The sequence below is a fragment of the Chlamydotis macqueenii genome, chromosome 12 (assembly GCF_036417535.1).
Source record: "Chlamydotis macqueenii isolate bChlMac1 chromosome 12, bChlMac1.mat, whole genome shotgun sequence".
Classification (NCBI taxonomy): Eukaryota; Metazoa; Chordata; class Aves; order Otidiformes; family Otididae; genus Chlamydotis; species Chlamydotis macqueenii.
The window spans coordinates 15,157,615-15,178,625 of record NC_141567.1 but is presented as its reverse complement, the minus strand read 5'-3'; the positions used below and the strand labels follow the sequence as shown (position 1 = coordinate 15,178,625).

Genomic DNA, 21,011 nt, shown 5'->3' with positions numbered 1-21,011 from the left:
CACAAGCATCTTTGGACCCATTCTTCTTATGAACAGTAAAAAGGGGCAGCCTAAGAAAATCTGCATAAAATTTTATTTAATCTCAGCCCATCTGCATAATTCAGGATGTAGCTTAGCTCTATTTCAGCAACAAGCAACGTTGTCCCACCGAGTCCTTTGCCGTGGTGAACCACAGGAACTTCACAAATATCAGCAATAGATCTGTAAATACTTAAGAAGGACGTTGCCAACGAAAAAAATTGATTGAGGAAAAAGTATCTTTTGTCTGGGAAGTCGAACTTGAGGTTTTTAATGGCGAGCAATTGTGTTGGCAGAGGACTGAAAAGGTCAAATGAAGCCATGGTGCTATGAAGCAATCTGTCCTAGACGAGCAGTTCCGGATTCAAAGAGTGCAGGACGAGAAGCCACAGGCAAAAGCCTCAAGATCTCCTCTTGAAGATTCAAAGGTACAACTCAACACTTGAAATGTAAACCATGATCAGTTTAATGTAATTAATGTACAAAATAACATCTAACCAAGGAATTTCTCCATGGTATTAAACACAATCAACATGTTAAGACGCGAAATCTAGGCACGACACGTGCAGGTTCTCCTTTAGAGAAAAAGAAGCCTATTACAGTGGAGGCTGCTGCAAGCAGAAATCATCTGAATTTGCTTAACAGCTTCAGTCTTGCTGCTGAGTGATGTGGCTTGACTGTATGTAAAAGGCCCCACTCCACCCTTGCTCTCATGGGAAGTTTATCACCCCAATAAATACAGACTAATCATTGCACTGGAATCTACAGGCAAAATCCGCTATTTCAGCAGTGCGATGTCTTGGAAAAAATTCAAGCTGACCACAGCGAAAACCTAGGATAGCATTTCAGAGATTAAAGCATTGTGGCTGGAATGAGAACAAATGCAGATATCAAAGCCGGAAACTCAGACTTTGCTTCCACTGTGCTCCCAAGCAGCCACGCAGCTCCGGCCTTGGGTTTCCTGAGATGCTGAAACTCTAACTGCTCCTGCGGGCTGCCACCAAAAGGGACTGTCCCACCCTCACCCGTCCCACCACCTCCCTGTGCTCACGTGGCCGTGGAATAAGTTGGATCAACCCCAAAAAAGGCTTGGTGTTTGCTTGAGCTTGAATGCAAGAACAGGAACAGTAACGAAGAGCGGGACCACTGCTCTTGGAGAAAGTTTCCTTTGAGCTGGATTAACATCAGGGAACTACACCTTTCAGCAAATTTCCATCTCCAGTTCAAGCATCCTGGCTGATTCAACTAGTGCTGTCTTGCTGCCACATGCTTTACAGCATGACTAACGGCCCTAATAACTCGTCAGACATCCAGGGTACTCTAACAAGCCACATTAGTCCAGACATCAGACATACAAGTTGTACAGACAGTCCAAAGCCACTTCCAGGACTGGCTATGAAATGGTGACTGGCTGAGAGACGCCAATCAAAGGTTATGCCCAAGGGAAATCCGATTTTGCCACATCCATCCCACGTGAAAGGCATGGAAAGCGGAAACCATCTGCTGCAGCACAGAATATGCACTGATGCTCTGTATATGAGCATCATGAGAGGCTATGAATAAACCTCGTGCAAGAGCCCAAAATACACCCAAGAACAGATGAGGTAGCAAGTGCAGGAAGCTACATGTGGCATCTACACCAGCGGAGGCACAAAAGCCAAGTCCCCTCACCAGGAGACAACTGCAACCTGTGAAAACCGAACGATACTGGTAGCTTCTGAATCACCATTTTTTTTTCTCCCATAGGAAACTGGTTTCCACTGCTCTTAGATGTGGTGTGGCCAAACAAAGAGGAGCTGACGTCTTCAATTTTAAGAAGAATTACAGAAGAATTTCATAACCTCTCTTCACATAGGCTTCAAAGCCGAGATCTATCGCAGAGGGAGACACTTCTGAGGAACCCCAAATTAGATACCTGAAGGTGGAGGGAAGGGAGGAGCAACCCAGTGACAAGCAAACGACTGATGCTCGATGCAGGAACCCACTCTATGTGAACAGCATGAACTATTCTTCATAGAAATTAACGTGGAGACACGACAGCAGCATTAGTGCACAAAAAGTTCTGCGAGATTTTAAAGCAGCACAGATGAATGGGATGTATATTGTCACGAAATTCTCATTCAGAGCAGAAAGTTTATTTTTACAAATGACAGAACACAAAATTACATGACAAACAGCATAAATAGAAACTGTGTGAGAGCTGAATATCTATAGCTAAAATTAAACATGTTCCAAACAAATTAAAACAAATTGCTTTAGAGTAGTCAACCCATTTAAGCTGATTACACTAATGAGGATCTACCCTTCTCTTAATTTTCAAATCAGAATAAAATCCTGGCTGAAACAGAAGCTTTGCTATCAATGTCGACTGGGCCAAGATCTCATCTTTTAAGCTCTTAAAACACGCCTCATGATAGCAGGTTTAAATCTACCTGAATACACTGGCTAACAGATTACATCTACGAGCTGGAACTACTACCAAGGCTCGTTCTGACCTTCAGGTTTCTGAAGAATCTGCTTCAAAAACAGAAGGAGGGCAGAAAAGTTAAGATAGGCTTGTTACTTGGAATAAAGTTAGCCTAAAGGTCTTTGAAATATTTGACTGCATATGTTCCAGAGATGTCTTATTTCAAAGCAGGACTGCAAAAGGCTTTCAGTGCAGCCCTTCACCTTCAACTGTAACTGGAGGAGTTCGGGGAAGGACAGAGATTGTGGGTGATCGAGAATATTTTCTCTTGTTTGTTATAAGAAAACACCAAAGAGTTGAAATGCAAAGGAAAATCAGCAGAAAATGCAATTTCTGACTCTAGCACCAACTCACTTTCAGCTGTGCTGCAGGTGGAAGAAGACGGGATGACACAGGATCCACCTCAATCTTGCCAATCGTTCCAAGACCACAAACCTTGAACTAGCATCAGATTAGGGAAACAACCTAGAAATAGTAAGCTCATCCAACACACACACAAAAACATCAACGTACACAAGTGGGGCTAGAGCACTGCTGTGACTCAGCAGTGCCTGCAGCTGGAGAATGGTAGGCGCTGCGGCAGCTCCCTTCCCACCACTCTGACGGAGATCAGAGATGACCAACCTGCTGGGGAACCACGAGTGTTTTCAGCCCACCTTATGCCTGTAAACGTCCTGGATAATTTCCTGGCTCTCCTAAGCTTTGATACTCTGGTTTCAGAGCCCATGATTTACCTTTAGTGTTCTCACTCATCTGATCAAGGTGAAGAGCAACTGGACCTGTTCAGAGCATCTGGCAGCATGCCACTGTCTCCTGCCTCCTCCTCTGTGATGCTGCCTGGGAGGCAGCTGGGTCACCATTGACTTTGGCTCCTCTGGGAGAAGGGGCACTCAGCAGAGCATTGCTTAGCAAGAACCGGTCCCAGCTGCTCCTGTCTCTTGCCCAAAGCCCAGCAAGGAAAGCAACGGAGAGGGTTGCCACAGTAGCCACTAAATAAAACACCTCCTCAAACCCTGACTGGCCTTTGTGCTGGCTTTCTCTGCTCCCAGCCCCATTTATTCTGGATATCTCCTCCATAACTGCTCACCCTACTCCAGACGGTATCTCAGCAGCCCTTTTATAGAGTCATTATGAGCTCCTCTTATTCACGCTCCCTCTAAACATCCTCCTGCTCCGTTTGCTCCAACTGCTGCCAGACATTCGCCTCTCTGCTGCCAGCTTTTCACAACATCTTTTTCCTGCCTCAGCTGGGCAATGAATCATCTCCCTTCTAGCAAATGCTAAATGTTCTAGCATCACTGCCCAGCACGAGTAGCTGCAGCAGGACTTTCCACTTAGTTGCGGCAAAGAGCCCGTCAGCGGGCCAGAAGCCTACAGAGCAGCTGCTGAGAGAGGGGAGAGGCAGAGCAAGGTGCTCCCCTGCCCTTGGATGTGGCAACAGCTCAATCACTCTCTAAACTCAAGAGGTACTTGGAAATAACGCAAGGGAGAATGTCACAAGTTGGATCAATACTTTCTCCCTCGATGACCGCAGAGCAAGCTGAGTTTTTAAAGGAAAGAGATGACACTCAGCACACAACCGTACAACAGTTGTGTACAAACCATGAGCAGACACAGCTACTCTCATCTCTGATGTGTTTGCAAGTAAAGCGTGGCTTCCACACAGACTCCAAGAGTCCAGCTTCACTCCAGAAACCCAGCATATTTTGTGCATCTTCTCAGGATATGCAGGATGTACTGAATCCTTGCTGTGTTTTGAGTAGCTTGTTAGTATTTGAATCTACAAAAAAAAAAAAAAAAGGTATGGGAAAAGGAACAGAAGAAAAACAGACATGGGAAGGACAGAAGGAAGAACATATTTGTTCTTGCTGCTGGTAAAAATCCAAACGATTTGATTTTTACTTCAGTTGCAGAAAAACAATTTTTACGATTGTTGTGTTATTAAAATGGGGTGGCATTTCGTTTTCCTTGAGTTGTAGAAGCTGGTTTGCTGATATCACAGCTTGACTCTATTAACAACTTCTCACATACAGAAAGAAGTCATTCCAGAGAGGGTTCCAGGAGGACGTTCACATTTGTATTCATAAAAATAAAAAAAGACTGGCAGGAGAATCAGCCCTATCTGGAAAGGCTAAGCTGCAGGAAGACTTTCAAAATCTGAGAACTTTATCCAGAAACACCCATTTACAGGCAGTTTTTTTAGCTGTAGTGGGTAAACTACAGTCAAGTGAAAGTGTTTCAATTCTTGACAAAGACAAAAGAATAAAGCACAACACAATAAATTGCTTTTTTGGCAAGTTTAGGAGACTGAATTCACATTTCATCTCGGTTCTGGTGGTTAATACCAAAGAGAAATTGTTTCACATTCACTTTTCCTTGGCTGTGTAATTCTTGCATTGGGTCAGCTCCGTCTGCTGAAAGGAATTAAGCAGCATTCTTCATTTTAACCAGGTAACAGACAAGCTGAGATGGCTACGGGTACGCTCTGTGATTGCATTTTTTACCTTTGAGAACAAGTTACGCATCTTAATTACATTACAGGTATAATCTACAGGAAGCTTAAGAAAAACCAGCAGAACTTCTCAGTTGCAAGAGAATGCTCAGCAGCACACAAATTTAACTCCAGAAGCACTGCCAAGGAAGAGGCTACTTCCTGGCAGACGAAAAATGCTAAGAAAGCAGCAATAATAAAAGACTTCTGCTGAATCGCTCCTCTGCTCTCCAGAGAAACATTTTGATTTGATCACACCAAGTCCCAGGTGGCCCCTGCCCTTCATCAGCTCATCTCCATTGGAGACTGTTGGCTGGAAGCAGAGCTCTTACCGGCTCTCTACTTCCTCCCCATCCCCATGCCAAAAATCTATACACGAGTTAAGCGATACTTTAAGCTTGTGGTGTGCTGGCCAGCTGCAAAACAGGGTGAAACCGCTGTGATAGTAATGCAGAGGGAATTAGACAGCTTGAATTCCACCTCAGCTGCAACCCAAATCTCTCTGCAATGACCAGGAGTCATTCCAGCCAGGACGGCACAGCGACGTAAGGCAAAACTGACACATAGAGGCGGTATTCGTCGTTGATCCAACGGCATGCAGGTCTTGGATGACAGATCAGACTGGTCCAACTTAGCCAGATAAAGCAGACAACGGCATCAGACACAAGGGTAGCAGCCCCTGCGTTGGGTGCTCGGGAGTGAGATGATGCTCAGGTAGGTGAAGCTGGACAGTTTCTGCACGTCAGACCATGGCGGGACAATCTGGGTGGCATTTCTGGCAGCACAACCCTACGTGCCATCCCCTAGCTGTGCCGAAACTTGCTTGCAAAGCCGTGGGTGCAGCTCAGCCCCACAAACACTCATGCTGGTCCTACTGGGAGGGCAGTTTGATAGCAGGAATGCTTTGTGCTGCCATCAAAGCTGCTTTAGTGTCACTGCATACCCAACAGGAGGATCGATTAAAAAGCCAAGAGACGGACATTTGCTCCTCCAATAGCATCAAACTAGTAAGTGATGGATGCTGAGAGTCAAACATGTGTAAGCTTTCCATAACAAGTAAAGAGATTGGCAGGAACATGTTACCCACATGGTCCCTCCAGCCTGAAGGAAAACCTCCCATCCCCTATTACAGGAGAACGTCCTGCAAAACAGAAGTTCAGAGATGCTGAATAAGGTTCAACAAGGCCAAGTGTCGGGTCCTGCACTTTGGCCACAATAACCCCATGCAGCGCTATAGGCTTGGAGCTGAGTGGCTGGAGAACTGTGAAGAGGAAAGGGACCCGGGGGTGTTGGGTGATGCTCAGCTGAACATGAGCCGACAGTGTGCCCAGGTGGCCAAGAGGGCCAACAGCATCCTGGGCTGCATTAGAAATAGTGTGGCCAGCAGGAGCAGGGAGGTAATCATCCCCCTGTATTCGGCACTGGTGAGGCTGCACCTAGAGTACTGTGTTCAGTTTTGGGCCCCTCACTACAAGAAAGACATTGAAGCCCTGGAACGTGTCCAGAGAAATGGCCACAAGTTGTACCAGAGGAGGTTTAGATTGGACGTGAGGAAAAACTTTTTCTCCCAAAGAGTGGTCAGGCACTGGAATGGTCTGCCCAGGGAGGTGGTGGAGTCGCCGTCCCTCGCAGTGTTCAAGAGGCGGCTTGATGAGAAGCTACAGGATATGGTTTAGTAGCTGTGGCAGCAATGGTAGTGGGAAGACGGTTGGACTAGATGATCTTATAGGTCCCATCCAACCATGTGATTCTATGATTCTATGATTCTATACTACCTTCAGATATCACCTCTTCGTTTCACCTTAAGATAGCTGAGTACAAGCAGGTAGGAGCAGAGTTCTGAAGGAAAACTCCCACTTTCAGACAGAAAAATTGTTACAAAACTGCAAGTCTCCATCCAAGGCAGAGCTTGGTGAAAAGTTCTTCTGGCATAGCTGGATCCGTTACAGCTCCAGGGGCAGAGTCCATGGCTTATCTTTTAGAGAGGGAAGGAGGTTTTGAATAGCAGGCAGGGCACAGCTCAGAAATGCAAACTCCAAACTCATTTAACAGTTGGTCTTGGCTGCCCTACGTACCAGAACTTCACTTGCGTCAAAACCTCCCTGGCACAGCTCAAACATTTCTCCCTTTAAGGTGGAGAGCACCTTAAAACCTTCAGCATGCCTAGGATGTTTCTGATGCTTAGGAAGCACAAACATACGAAAGGGATGCCACTAAACCAGGCACCCACCTTCCAAAAGGGAATTGGCTTTGTTTGAATCGAGGCAGCACTCAGCTATCCAGAAGGTGAATTGACTTTCATAGCTCTAGATCTCAAATTAGTTTCTATGTGCAGCATCCTAACAGCTTGAAAAATTTTCACAGAAGGGCCAAGAAAAGGAGACAAGCAGAACAGCAAGCCTAACCAGATGCATCCTAATTAATTATTACAGCCCTAATCATCAAACCGGGTTTCCCATTCAACACATGCATCCCAAATCTGAATTCCAAGGTTATCTTCAAACATTCAGTATTTTCATTTCCTCACTCAAATGACACGGGGACTCAAAGTCCCAGGTGCAACCTGGGCTGCTAGCAAGCATGAAATATTCCAGCTTGTGGTTTGCTAGAAAGCACCACAAGCAGCACAGAAACCTTCATGATTAAACAGCCCAGCCTTCTCAGGGAGGAGACAGCTGGATCTTTACAGCAGCTGGGCCAGCGACACATCACACAACACCCTGTCGAAGTAGACGGTGCCGTCTGTCAGAAGAACCCAACAAGGCATCCGAGATGGCTCAGATGAGTCCGACTGCTACAGATTTACGACAACCGTGGGGCATGTCAGGCTTCAAGGAAAAAAGTCTGCAGGAAAGGCATTTTTCAGCTTCCCAGCATCCAGCCGTTCCCCTCCACACACTGCCCGGTGTCGGTGGACTTTGATTTGTGATTACTGCAATGAATATCGGAAGAGTAAGAGATGCATGAGGACTTTTCAAAATATAAAAAGGAAACTGCCCTAATCTCATATTCAAATATTAATGGCCTTGCTTTAAAAGCATCTGATAGCTTCCAATTGACAAAGCCTAAATTTAGCCCAAGGAAGTCAAAACTTCTGATGTTAAAAGAGATGCTGAAATGTGCACATTCAGGAAGCCCTTCCTAACAAAGGAACTGCCACATTAAAAAAAAAAAAAAAAAGTATTTTTAGATAGTAAAATATTATTCTCCAGAGATCAGCAGCAAGTCAGCTTTGAAGCAGATGGGCTTTAACCAGGTGTGTTACAGTAATCCACTACATTTATTTTGCAATTCAAAAGCTCTGAAGTCAGAGATCCCTCAAGTTCAAAAGTTCATTGGACTACACTGACTTTACAATGAAGCTGCTGTTCACCATTCTTCAAGGGTGCAGCTAAGTGTGAGGACTTCCACAAGTTGCACATTTTGTTTTAAAAGGATATTTTCAGAGGAACGAAACCATGCTTCCTTGCTGAGGCATCTCAAACCTATCTCCAACAGCACGTTTCTTTACAGGATTTGAGAATGAAGGCAAAAGAGTTTTTCCTTGCTGTTAGAAAATTAACCCAACAGCGTAAAATGAGCGCTAGGGTCTATCACAGGAATCTGAAGTAGGGAAATGATTAAACACGCAATGTGACCCAAAGGCACAAGCTGCTTTCTGTGCAAATGGATGTCAGTTTTGTATCATCTTGCACAGGTAAGTAACTTATTAAATACAGCAACTGAACACTTTCCATACAATGAAGCAGGACACAAACACACTTCAGGTGATGGCCACATGTTGCTCCGTGCCAGCACAAACCTACTTCGGGGCGCAGAGGGGCAATCCCCACCCAGCAGCAACATTCTGCCCCAAACCAGCTCCTTGCTGTGGGGTGATCTGCTGGCTCAACTCCCAGCCATGGCAGTGTTTCCACCAAGGTGGCAAATATGAGTGCGGTTTCTGAAGATTAAAGTGGCCACAGCAATGGCTAATGCATACGTTCACACTCCTTAATTAAACCAGGGTGTAGACATCTTGCATAAACCCCCACTTACGTGGCCTTGAGTTACTCCAGCTCCCCTGGGGAAAAGTGTTGCACAGAGGGAGTTCCCCACGAAATAGCTGGTACTGGCAGCATGCTCCGCCACAGTGACTTGTTTACATCCATCTGTGTAACAAGTCTTACCGAAATGACCCCTACCTAATTGCTACCTGAATGACAGCATTGTGCAACTGGCACGGAAATAATTTCTTTATAAAGGACACTGGTACGTATACAGCTTGCAGCAGGTCATGATTAAAGCAAGAGCCACACAGAATGAGAAAAACGCGTTCAACGTAGGCAATTCCAAAAGACTAACTTAATACGCAGTATGAAGTAGCAGATAGCCCAGCTACATTGAAAAATATATATGCAAATATTGACTAGAGTATGTAAAAGGCTTGGTTATTTATACCACCTTCATTTTCCTTGGTCCTACTTCCTGACAAGTAAACAGACTGCTTCACTCCAGTGAGTTGTGCAACAGAAAAAGGTCCAAAAGTAAACACACAGATTCCATACCTCATTAGAGGTGAACTTGTTTACAGAACAAGAATTAAAAAACCACAGAATCTGTTGATATTCTATATGTAACGACATACCCCTCCCTGACTCAGTATATTCTGTTTGTACGCTGTGACTCATCTAGTGCGTGGGCTGGGGAGAGTAGAGATCATCTCAGTTTCCTGGGATTCTTCAGCATATCAGACTCCTCTCCTGCTTTCCACCACAACACCGTAGACACTCATTGCTTTTGACATCCACTTGCCAATGTCACCTCCCCATCCTGGGGACAGGCGCTGGCGACAGAGCTCTTGCATGAAACTCAACGCGTGTTGACACCGGACTGCTATGAATCACATGTGCCAAGGTGGGATTGCGAGGGAGTGGGGGAAGGCGTGACTCATCTGCCAGCTGATATAAAAATAAGCTACTACTGAATCAAAAATGCATGACTTCCTCACACTATGTGCACAGGCAGAAGCTGTCACTATGCAGGAACTCAATCATCAGCTCAATGCAGTCAATAGAAACCTGAAAATAAGCACTACGCCATTTCACCTTTCAAAGGCAGAGCTTACAGGGAAAGCATTAGGCACAGCATTAACGACCACAGGGGAGAGATGCCAGAGATGCTTTGAAATCTAGTAACAAAAAAAAAAAAAAATTCCTGTACATCTACTGGTCACTGCTGGAAAGTCAATACTTCCCAGGACCATGGTGAATTATTTATTTGCGTGGATGCACAAGATTAAAGAGCAGTTTCCTGATTGCGTGGAGATGTTTTTCAGCCATGGTCATGTCCTGAGAAAGACGAACTGGGCTCAGAGTGGTACGGTAACAGTCACACAGCAGTGGGCTCCCTGTCCTTAAGAAAAGGCTTAGAATTCGGGAGACAAACACACTTTGGGGAAAAAAAAAACGCTTTGCAAGTATACATCAACACAGCAGACATGTTTGCCTCAACTTCTCAGCAAAGCAAGGCTTATAGAATGAGATAAGTCTTTCCCACCCCCCCCCCCCAACCAGCATAGCTGGAGAGAAAACAAAAAAAGCTTTTGGACAAAGCTCGTCTCAGCATTTGGCTCCCAGTTCCATTGAGAGGCTCTGCAGACACAGATATGTGAGCTCCATGGGATGTGACAGCAGCTGGATGAAGAGAGGCATCAGCTTTACGGCTGCACAGGCAGGTGCCTGCAGCATCCAGCCATCCTCCTGCAGCACATGAAGTGACATGGAACAGCTCCATGGGCTCTGCTGCCATGTCCAGGAGACAGGGCAGCCCAGTGCCCCGGCGTGCAGACAGCTTTGTCACGCTTCTCTTCCCTGGAACACAACAGCTTTCTAGAAGCGTTCTTGAACAGCATCCTCAGTTTCCCTTTGGCAAAGGGATGTTAAACAGCAGACGAGAGATGTGTTTATGGCACTGAGTAAGGATATAAAGGTTCCTACAGCAGGAAACATAGCAGTGTCTTAAATTTAAAAGGCTTCACAAATTTAAAACCCATTTAAAGTGTTTTCTACTGGAGCTGAGAGCAGTAGGATCCATCTTTCACACTACAGGCTCAAGAAACACTGCACACAACCCTGATTGCCAGCCCAGGTCCTGATCAGAGCAGTAAGTCAACAGGAGAGGCCAGTATCTCCATGTGCTGGTTGGAAATACCAGTGTATGCAAAAGGATGTGTGGGAGCTGTGGCAGACTGCAGCCAAAGATCCAAATGATGGGATGTGCAGAGATAAAAGCATGGCCGTGTACTCCTGTATGTCCACATTATGCACAGGAAAGAGCAGCTCAAGGCAAAGGCTGCTGAAGAGTGAGAAACAGAGACTGGGAAATATGGGCACCGCTTGCTGATAAAAGATGAGTTTCCAATAAAACCTTTGGAAGAGACGTTTCCCCAGGAAGTCTGCAGGAGAGTTTAACTTGAAGGAAGGTGAGAATCTGGAATCGGCCTTAAAACAAAAAGACTATTCCTGCTGAAGGTCCTCAAGCAAAAAGAGCCCACAAGACAAAGCCAATGCAATCACTAAGACCTTAGCTTGTCACCAGCAGGACCCAGCTGCTGAAGGTGGCCCAATGGGCCTGGCAGGGCTCCTGCAAGCTGTGTGAACTGCTTTATTCACCCCAAACCAAGTAGGAGGGTCCTGGGATGCTGCTGGGTGGGCAGGGGGCAGTTTGAGCAAAGCAAAAGCTTTGCTTTTCAATACGCTGCCCATGAAATGCAACCATCTCAGGAGAGAGGACCATGGTCAAAGTAACTCAGTTTCACCCTGCCAACACCAGCTTCCCCACCCCAATATTTATGCAGCACCAAACACTCAAACATCAGGCAGGGGTGGGGATGGAGCTCCTCCACTCACCATCCTGCAAGCTGTGGAGCTTGATTATTCAAGATTTTTTGTGAACAATAAGAAGCCAAGCCTTTATTCCACAAACTTTAAGTACAGGGGACAAACGACATGCTTAAGTGACTGATCCAACTCTGGAAACACGCTGGAGACTTGAACTGCTTCTGGCAGCACTAGGAGATGTAAAAGTATCCAGTCAAGTTGGAGGGGGAGCTCCTCTTGTCCCCAAGGTATGGAAGCTGCAGATTTAAGTAGTGGTACGAAGCCTCAGAGCAAGGGGAAGCCCAGCAGATGAGGAACCAGTTTTGAGGAGGAGGGGAACACCTGTAACAGCCAGTCTTCAAAGAGAGTCATAAAGCAAGAGCCTAATTTTGGGGAATACCCATTACACGTGGACTTCTTGTGGATAGCTATGCTACTCATTTTCACACACAGGTAGGTACTATGTAGCAAGAAAGAAAAAAAAAATCAGGACTGACTGTGCCACCACCAGTAAAGTGAGATCCTGGGAACAGCCCAGGCCAGGATGAATCTTCTGTGTCAGGATGTTCATGCATGCTCACATGGATTTTACGACAAAGAGCAACCATGAAACAGTAATACAACTAGTTTGCATAGATATTGTTAAAACTACTCCAGTTATCTTGGTCAGCAAACAAATCGTGTCTCAGATTACTTAAAACCTAAAGGAATTCTCTTTTCGTCCTGAGACACCCTATGGATTGACCATCAGGTCTTTGACTCCGTGCCTGCAGTGTGCTTTTTTTTTGTTTCACTGCCTACATTAAAGCAAAGCAGTCATACACTATTTTAGGTTATTAAATATTTAATTCCACAGTGAGACAGAAGAAACCAGCAGATGGTCACTGTGCAGCCGGCCCTTGCCTCTTCTTTCTTCTTTTTGGGAGGGGTAGAAGAGTTCAAGGAAGAATCATGAAAATCCATTTCTATAAGCAGACATCTCTCCATAGAGGGGCAGCTATTAGTTTCTCTTAGTACAGGGAGGCATCAAAACATCAGAGATAGCACCAGTTCCTGCAAAAGCTCAGAGATGCCGGTTAGTTGGTCCTTCTGACCCAGGACTACCTTGATTGGCTACTTCTGAATCCAGAAGAAATACAGTCTTCTCCTCAGCTAATCCAAGCTGACTAGTGATCTTCATCCCAGTCACATGGCAGACGAAGAAGCTGGTGCTGAGGTAACAGATGCAACTCCGGTGCCTTGTCAGAAAGTCTTTAAACATCGATACTGACGGAGCATGTGGCACAGGAAGCCACAGAGTAGCTGCAAAAGGGAGAGGCAGCTATCACACAACTGTGCTGCTTCCTCCATTCACACAGAAACATCTCACACAGAAGCTCATCCCAGGAAGAGCTTCTGACAGAGCCCTGAATTACTGGGCTATTTGTTACCCTGTTTAACTACACCAAGGACAATGCAAAACTAGACTGAAATAGACCAATTTCACTAGTTTTTGATGATGGCAATAAGTGAAGCAGGTGACAGATACAGACGTACATCCTTCAGGCACTGAACTGTAGAATTGTTCAAAAATTTGTATTTTAAAAGTATTCCATGCAACATATGGAAGGACCAGACTCCAAAGTCACCATTACAGAGCTAACTGCAAACTTCTCTCCAAAAGTAGCACTTGTCCTACCAGTGTGATTGAGCACTTCAAGCCTCCTTAACAACACTGCTTGGGCTTCTGCAGGGGGTTTGATGCACAAAAACTAAGCTCTTGAGTCTGGATGTTGCACTTCTTGATCTGGTAGGTTGCAAGGAATTAATGACCAAGCTTTCTGCAGTCTTTAACATCCAGGAACATTCTCTTGAAAGGTCGACTGCTACAAAACACATCCAGGCTTAGCTAGTCCCAACTTGATGTGGATACATCCAGCCACATACTAGAGATGAAATGCCTTTTTTAACACACACAAAGCTATCCCACAAGAAATTTCCTACTCGACCCATGGCCCAGCAGGTTGGTCCCTTCCAACCTAAGTTTTCCTATTATTAGTACTCAAGAGTAATAAACTTCTAAAATGTTTATTCTGAACGTCCAGGGAAAAGGAAATCACCATTAAAATTCTTCTCATTAGGAAAAAAAAAAATCATTTTTCTCCAAATGCTGCAGGTGATGACAATTTTGACTTGTCATAGAGATGGTGCTCACTGAGACCATCTGGTTGTATACGCAGTTGAACGCAGCAGTTGCACTAACACAAGGGCCACGCTGCTACTGCCGCATTACAGCAATGCTTTCACTAGTCTTAATTTTTAGGCTAACGGTGGGAGGTTTGCAGTCAGCCACGTTATTTGGCAAGATTAATTGGCTAATTTATTGAACAGCATGTCACACACAACACTACTGTTGTTCTCATCTGAGTCATACGGCACCATGGGTTTGGACACTTCTAGTCTTAATTTGGCAAGTCTACGACAATTTCAAATAACCAGTCCTGCTTCCTGAAAGTTCAAGGCTGTCTGTTTGAGATGCTGAAGTTGTTAAGCAAGGACCATTAAGAAGAGCCTGGCATTAACAACATCACTGAGAACAGACTCATCTTCTTTCCCCAGAGTCCACACATATTTAGCATCAATCTCTTTTCACAGGCAGACGGTCTTCCCCTAATTCTCAGCATGGCGTGCAGACACCAAGTTAAGGCTCCCCGGTCCTGGCAGTCTGACTCCACCAAAATGTATTTTGTTCAGCTTCCAAGTTTCATGGACAGACCAGAGATGTGGCTCACATCCTCCATCCAAGCTCCTGGCCTATTTCCAGTTGTTTCAGCAAAACTAACACAAGACTTCTAACAGCATTCAACAGATTATCAGAGCTTGGTCTGCGATGCCCATGGGGCCACAAAGAGATAGAAATAAAAGTCATGTTGTTCATGAGGCTTCTCAGTCTCTTGACAAATATTGGCAAAACGGCTTGAGATGACAGTCAGTTCCCCTCCCTAGAATCAAAGGAAGAGAGATCCTGAAGGCAAGATCCCCATGTCTGAGGGCAGCATACACAGAAATACTTCCATCAGCGTGCATCAGACAGGGCAGAAATCCCTGTGTAGGTCAAAAAATGTCATAGGATGAAAAAGTTTAGATTCATTAGGAACAGCAGAAAATCCATTCAAAAATACTTAATATAACCAAAATAAAGCCAAGCCTCCAATATTTGATCAGCTTTAAAACTCCTCAATAACATCTTGAAAGAGTGATAGAAAGCCACCAGGTGTAGAGAAAGTAGATTGGGATTCATCCACGAGAGACATTCGTTGGGTTATCATAGAGACGGCAAACATCAACTGAACTGAGGTAGGGAGCGAAGAGCCACAATTAAGTGTCTTATTCTGTGAACTTACATTTGATTTATTTACTACACAGGCTTCAGCAGAAACACCGAAGTCTCAAAAGCACAGCTGTCTGGAATTAAGTGATGACACTAACCTATCAGAAGCTTTGTGCACAGTACCAGATACCACCACCAGAATACAAAAGACAGAAAAGAGCACCTTATTTCAGTAAACAAGTGCTTTTTTTTTTTTTTTAAATAACAATATTTCAGTGTTTCCAACAGTGACAGCTTGTTTGGTTCCCACTTCCCAGATTTTACATCCTATAAGGAGCAAAGAAGCCACAAAACAGAGTGCAATAGCACCCAGTCTCCAGAGGATGGGCTACACAACACTAAGGAAACTGATTAGAAAAATTAATCGGAACAAGCAAAAAGGAAAAACGCAGGATGACTGCTCAGGTACTGCATATTATGAGCTCAGAGCCGGTATCTTCCACTCTGTTCAACTCAGTGTTTTCATAATATGAGAGCACATCCTCTGCAAGTAGGAGCTAGGTCCATCCAGGGAAAATACGAAAAATGAAATCAGAACAAAGTGTAAAAAAAAATTTACACTAATGTAGGAAACTTGCCAAAACGCAAGGTCAGTATATGATCAAGGCACAGATGCAGTAGAGAAGGTCTTTGCTTCTGTGAGACTTCCTTGTGCAGTGTGTAGTCAAGGCTGTGGAAATCTTAGCATAGGAAATGCTAGAAATTTATATAGGTTTAAAAAGCAACCATGAATTCATAGAATTATAGAATAGTTTGGGTTGGAAGGGACCTTTAAAGGTCATCTAGTCCAACCCCTCTGCAAGGAGCAGGGACACCAAATTCAAGGAAGAAAAATCCAAACACTACTAGACACGAGCTCAAGCCCTATATTAGGGAAATCAGAGAGCTTGTCAGAAAAGAATTTTTAAAATAATAAAAACCACCTTTGGCTTACCCTGTGATATTCTTCTCATATTTGCTGTAGACTATTGTCACACAGAGGATACTGAGCTCACAGGCTTTTGGACGCTCTTATGATTTAGTAAATATCAACAAAAACAGTATTTCAGGGCTTTATTACAAAAGCTTTATGCTTCTTGCACAACTTCCTAGCTTTTAAGACTTTGTCACCTTTTTGAAATCTGTCATTCTATACACAAATAACTTTCTCTCCATCAAAGGTTCCTATGTTTTACAAACACACTTACATGGGTATTTCCCGTATCAGTCAACCCTCACAAACTTGAGTTTCTGGGTCCGCATAATTACCCATTATCGTTATGGTATTCTGAGCAAGTATCTTCCAAAGCTTGTGTGAGGCTAAAAGAATTTGCCCAGATCAGTAAGTTCAAGTCAGAATTACATAACAAATATGATGGCAATGTTTGATTTAATAAAGAAATCTCAAACTTTCTATAAGTTTAAGGTAGGTTTACTCACCCGCACTTCCAAGTTGTTTATAAAACCTGTATTCTAAATGAAGCTGTGGTGCACGTGATTTTATTGGTTCCTAAAACAGGAAAAAAAAATGGTTAAAATCAGTTTGACTGAAAAAAGTTCTGTCCTATACTTGAAGATTTGTGACTGTACGTAATGCTTCAAGTTTCAAGATAAAACACCCTTGACCAAAAGTCTAACAGACTTCGCCATTAGACATCATTTAAATAAGGTGAGAACAAAAAGCAATCAGACCTGCAATATGCACTCGGGAGGAGAAATAACTTCCTCATTTAAATACAAAGCTCATTCATGGCAGTGAAATTCAAGAATTGTTCAACACAGCTCCTGGTCCTTGAAGAATGACCCTGGCCATTGGCAGGAGGAAAGTCAAAGCTGCAAAAGACCAAGTCCCAAGTTGAGTTTGTGGACTGTGGCCCACAGTATTTTTGTTGGTTACTACCCTCTATGTCTGGAAAATGTTGAGTCCTATCTGTGTTTTAAGTCAGACCACAGTTGTATAATCCTACAATCTTGCTTGCAGCAAGCACTACAGTGCAGCCAGGTATCTAGTAGAAATGTAGGAAGAAGTTTCCCCCTTCAGTAGTGGGTGTCAGTCAAACATCTCAAAGCACTCAAGAATATTATATTTTTATACATAGAATTAAAAAAAAAAGGGAGATAAGTCTGCAATGCACTCAAAACATTACATTTCTCAACTGTTACTCATCTGCATTTTACGTACCAAACTTAATGCTTACGATCTACAAAGGCATTAACATGCAAGATTACAAAGCCTCTAAAAATATAAAGTTGAAATGGACAGGATTAAGAGACTTGAGTAATTACATTTTCAATAAAACTGTGCACTTGGGATAGGCGGTAATGTGGACTGACCTACTGTCCAGACATCAATGAAATGGAAGTTAATACTGGCCTCAATTTTGTTTGATGTTGCTTATTTCCTTGCTTCTGAGAAAAGAAATGCTCCATGCTCAAAACCAGATAAATCTCATAGCACAGCACCAAAATTAGCGTGAATTTCAAAAACCTGCTAAATAGCCCTCTATTTGATGAACCCATCATCTAGAAGTTTGCTTACAAAGGAGCCCCCTAAGATCAACACTAAAAAAAGTTCTTTCATGTTTCTCATCAGCTCAGACGAGTCAGAGCAAGAGCATCCAAAGGAGGTTCAACAAAGAGCTTGAGCCAACACCTTCGATACCGTGGAATAACTCTTCTGTCTGCAGGGGAGGACATGAAGGCTTTAGCTGATCCACTTGTCTTGTTTCACCTCCGGTCTGTACTGCAAGACTAACGTCCACATTTGGCATGAACTCCATGTTAAAGACTTATTTTTAAGTCAGAAGGATTATTTTTGTACAGGAATTCAGGCAGGCAATTTGACTTCCAGTCAAGCTGTTCATCACCAGCTCAAGTCATCCCCTCCATTTGCCAGAAAGGGAGAAAAAAGCTTTTGGTTGCTTCTCAACTTTCTGATGTTTAAAAACTCCAGAAGTCAAATATGACCAACTACTTAGAAAACAGTGGTGAAAAATATTCTGAAGGCAAAACCAAACCTCTACTGAAGACAAATATAGAGCAACACAAACCCAAGTTTGCTATATAAGTCACATTTAAATTAAGATAATTGTTAATGGTGGCTTGAGGGAGTCTACAGACACCTGCACAGCAAAGGCATTTAGGGCAACAGGAACTCAGACTGTTCAGTGGATAGATTATTTATCCAAATAAACTATTTGGATAAAGGTAGAAAGATCAATATATCAGGATGTGAGGCTGCTCATAACAAAATGAGGGAAAGTAAGCCCAAGTCACTTCTGCATCAGGAGCTGCTGGAGCCTGAGCTCTGGACACTTGCCAGCATCATGGCAGCTTCTGAGAAGATCATACCAGAACAGATGGTTGTCCGTAGGCTAAAGGCTTAAGGATGCTGGCAGATGCTGCGTTTCTAGTGAGAAGAACTGAATTGCTACTGCCCAACGTTCAAAATTGACAGCTCAAACCAACGGGCACTGCAATCACTACGAGAGGGGTACAGCTTGGTATCTGTGCTCAGACTACACCGGTATGTTAAATGGGCTGGCTTCATGCAGGGAGGAAATTCTGACTATGTGCAACTCAGCATTAAAAACCGTCAGAAAATTAGGACAGTAAATAGGACTAAGGCATTTCAGAAGACAAAGTTATTCGCAAACCAGATGTCCTTAACCAAATAATGTTCAGATGAAGAGCCGGACAAGGAGCTATATGGTGACACCATACAAGTCAGAAGACAGTGTTCTCCATTGCCAGCAATTTTCCAAGATGCAACACAATCCTCATCCCCAAAAAGAAACCATGAGACATTAGCACTGAATTTCACAGCACTTTGTGATCAGCTCTTTGGCATCCATCAGACAACTCTCCAGTTTTCCAGCTTTAGCATCACGGCAGGAGGCACAAACAGCTGAGACAGCAGGGTTGCAGGTGCAGAAGATGATCTCACATAGCTAGAAGGACTTGGAGCAGAGTTTTGACTTGGTCCAACGATGCAGATAAAAGAAAATGTTGCCTTCGAGTACATTGAATGCAGCAACTCTACCACTAGTCCACAAATTATTCAAATGATAAAGAAAATTAGAGTTAAGTACACGTCAGAGAAGCATAGGTGCTCCTGATGAGGCTGAGTAATTCTTACTCCTGGCAAATACGGTCTAAAATCAGGAGACCAAAAAAACCCATCTCTTTACTGTTCCCTCATTCATCTTCTCAGAAATGGAGTGGGTATGTGAACGTCTGGATGGCCACGGGATGGCAATTTCAGTCCTTCAAATGTGAAGTACCAGAGATTTTTAAGCATGAAACACAACAGAACAAATAAAATTGGAGTGTGTTGAAGAGTAACTGCTTTAACACTCAGGGGTTTTTTTGTTTCTTTGTTTGTGTTTTTTTGTTGTTGGTGGTTTTTTTGAGGGCACAATGTCACCAGGAAAAAAAAAAAAAGGTAAAGAAAAAAGGTAAGATTAAAGTAGCAATAAAGGTAATGCCATTCAGCTCTGTCATACAGCTATTGAAAGGTTTCAGGTTACGGGGCGGTGTCACTGCAGGCACTGTTTAGAGAGAAACAAGCATCCTTTGGGCTAATACAGCTGTGTTTTTCCTGTATTATTACTTCCTTACGCCTTCCATTGCTGTAACTTTGTGGGATTATCTTTGAAAACAAAAGCAAATTAGAAGTCCTATGGATTCAATAAAACATCTTGTCTGTGAATACAGGGCATGTTCTACTATCAGACCTGCCTAAAAAGAGAGCTGCAGAACAAGCACTGGCCCTCCTTCCTGATGTGGATCCATATCCACGCACGTCCTAAGGTCCACTGCAGGCCTTTATTTATATTTAAAGAGTATCTTCTGACATTTGTCAACAGACCTGAAAACAAGTCCCTCCTGCAAAGCCCTAATTATTTTTCATCTACTGTACATCATAAGAGAACAGTAGAGATGCAAGATCTGTGGCACTTGAACGTGATCAGAATCAATGCACCAAGCGCATCTTGATCTTCTGCAATCTGAATGACTCCTGTCATTTTGTGAGGCGGCATCAGTTGGGCAAACAGGCGTGTTTGCTGCTAATCCCAAATTAGTGTTACAAGTTTAACTTCAGATTCTAGGATTTGGATCTGTGATTAAAGAGCATACGGATGAGAAAAGAGCACATCAGCCAAAGACATCAAATTTGAAAATCCCAAGAGGCTAATGAAAGTCTTAGTTTACAGAAAGGAAAAGTTAAGGCATAAAAACAAACTACTGGGCCATGACTTTACAAATCTGGTAGAGCTACGAGTTAAAGAGCTTCCCCATCCCCTAGACTCCTACTTCAAACCACCACTGACTACAGTGCTTTCATGCCCTGAAGCAGTCTTCTGAAGACTTTTTAGCTGGACCACTCGTGGCTCCAGGTAAAAGAAACATCAGAGCTGTTATTGTATGCACCCGGGGAGGGTTACCATCAAACATGGGGCAGAAAATAACCTAACAATTGGTACTGAGGTTTGTAATATAGGATGAGGAGAGAGGTGTGAACAAAAATGCTTGGAGAAGTTCTGAAGTTCATTGCTATTGGGGCTAGGGTTTTTTAATACAACTCCCGAAATGCTTTGGTAAGCCAGTTTGATTCATTTTTACCATCCTATGACATAAAAAGAGAAAATCATTCTGAAGATGCTGTGGCTATATATCCTCAGCAACCCAAACCAGCCAGAGGAAAGACTGACCTTCGCTGAAGTGGATCTTGTTTTGCCTGTTGTATCTGCCATCTCTCAGCATTGCACAAGGCTGAGCTGTGCTATTCTCCCCCAATGGAATTTTAGCCATCGAAACACCCGC

At 43.7% G+C, this 21,011-nt stretch overlaps 1 protein-coding gene across 3 annotated transcripts in view; it reads right to left on the bottom strand.

Annotated features, from left to right (window-relative positions):
• CSNK1G1 (casein kinase 1 gamma 1) overlaps positions 1 to 21,011 on the bottom strand; it is a 113,059-nt gene that overhangs the window by 36,844 nt on the left and 55,204 nt on the right. For all 3 annotated transcript variants that reach the window (XM_086757707.1, XM_086757708.1, XM_086757710.1), the window contains exon 5: positions 16,626 to 16,695. In XM_086757707.1, coding sequence (XP_086613833.1) covers positions 16,626 to 16,695 — 70 coding nt within the window. The remainder of the gene's footprint in view (positions 1 to 16,625; positions 16,696 to 21,011) is intronic.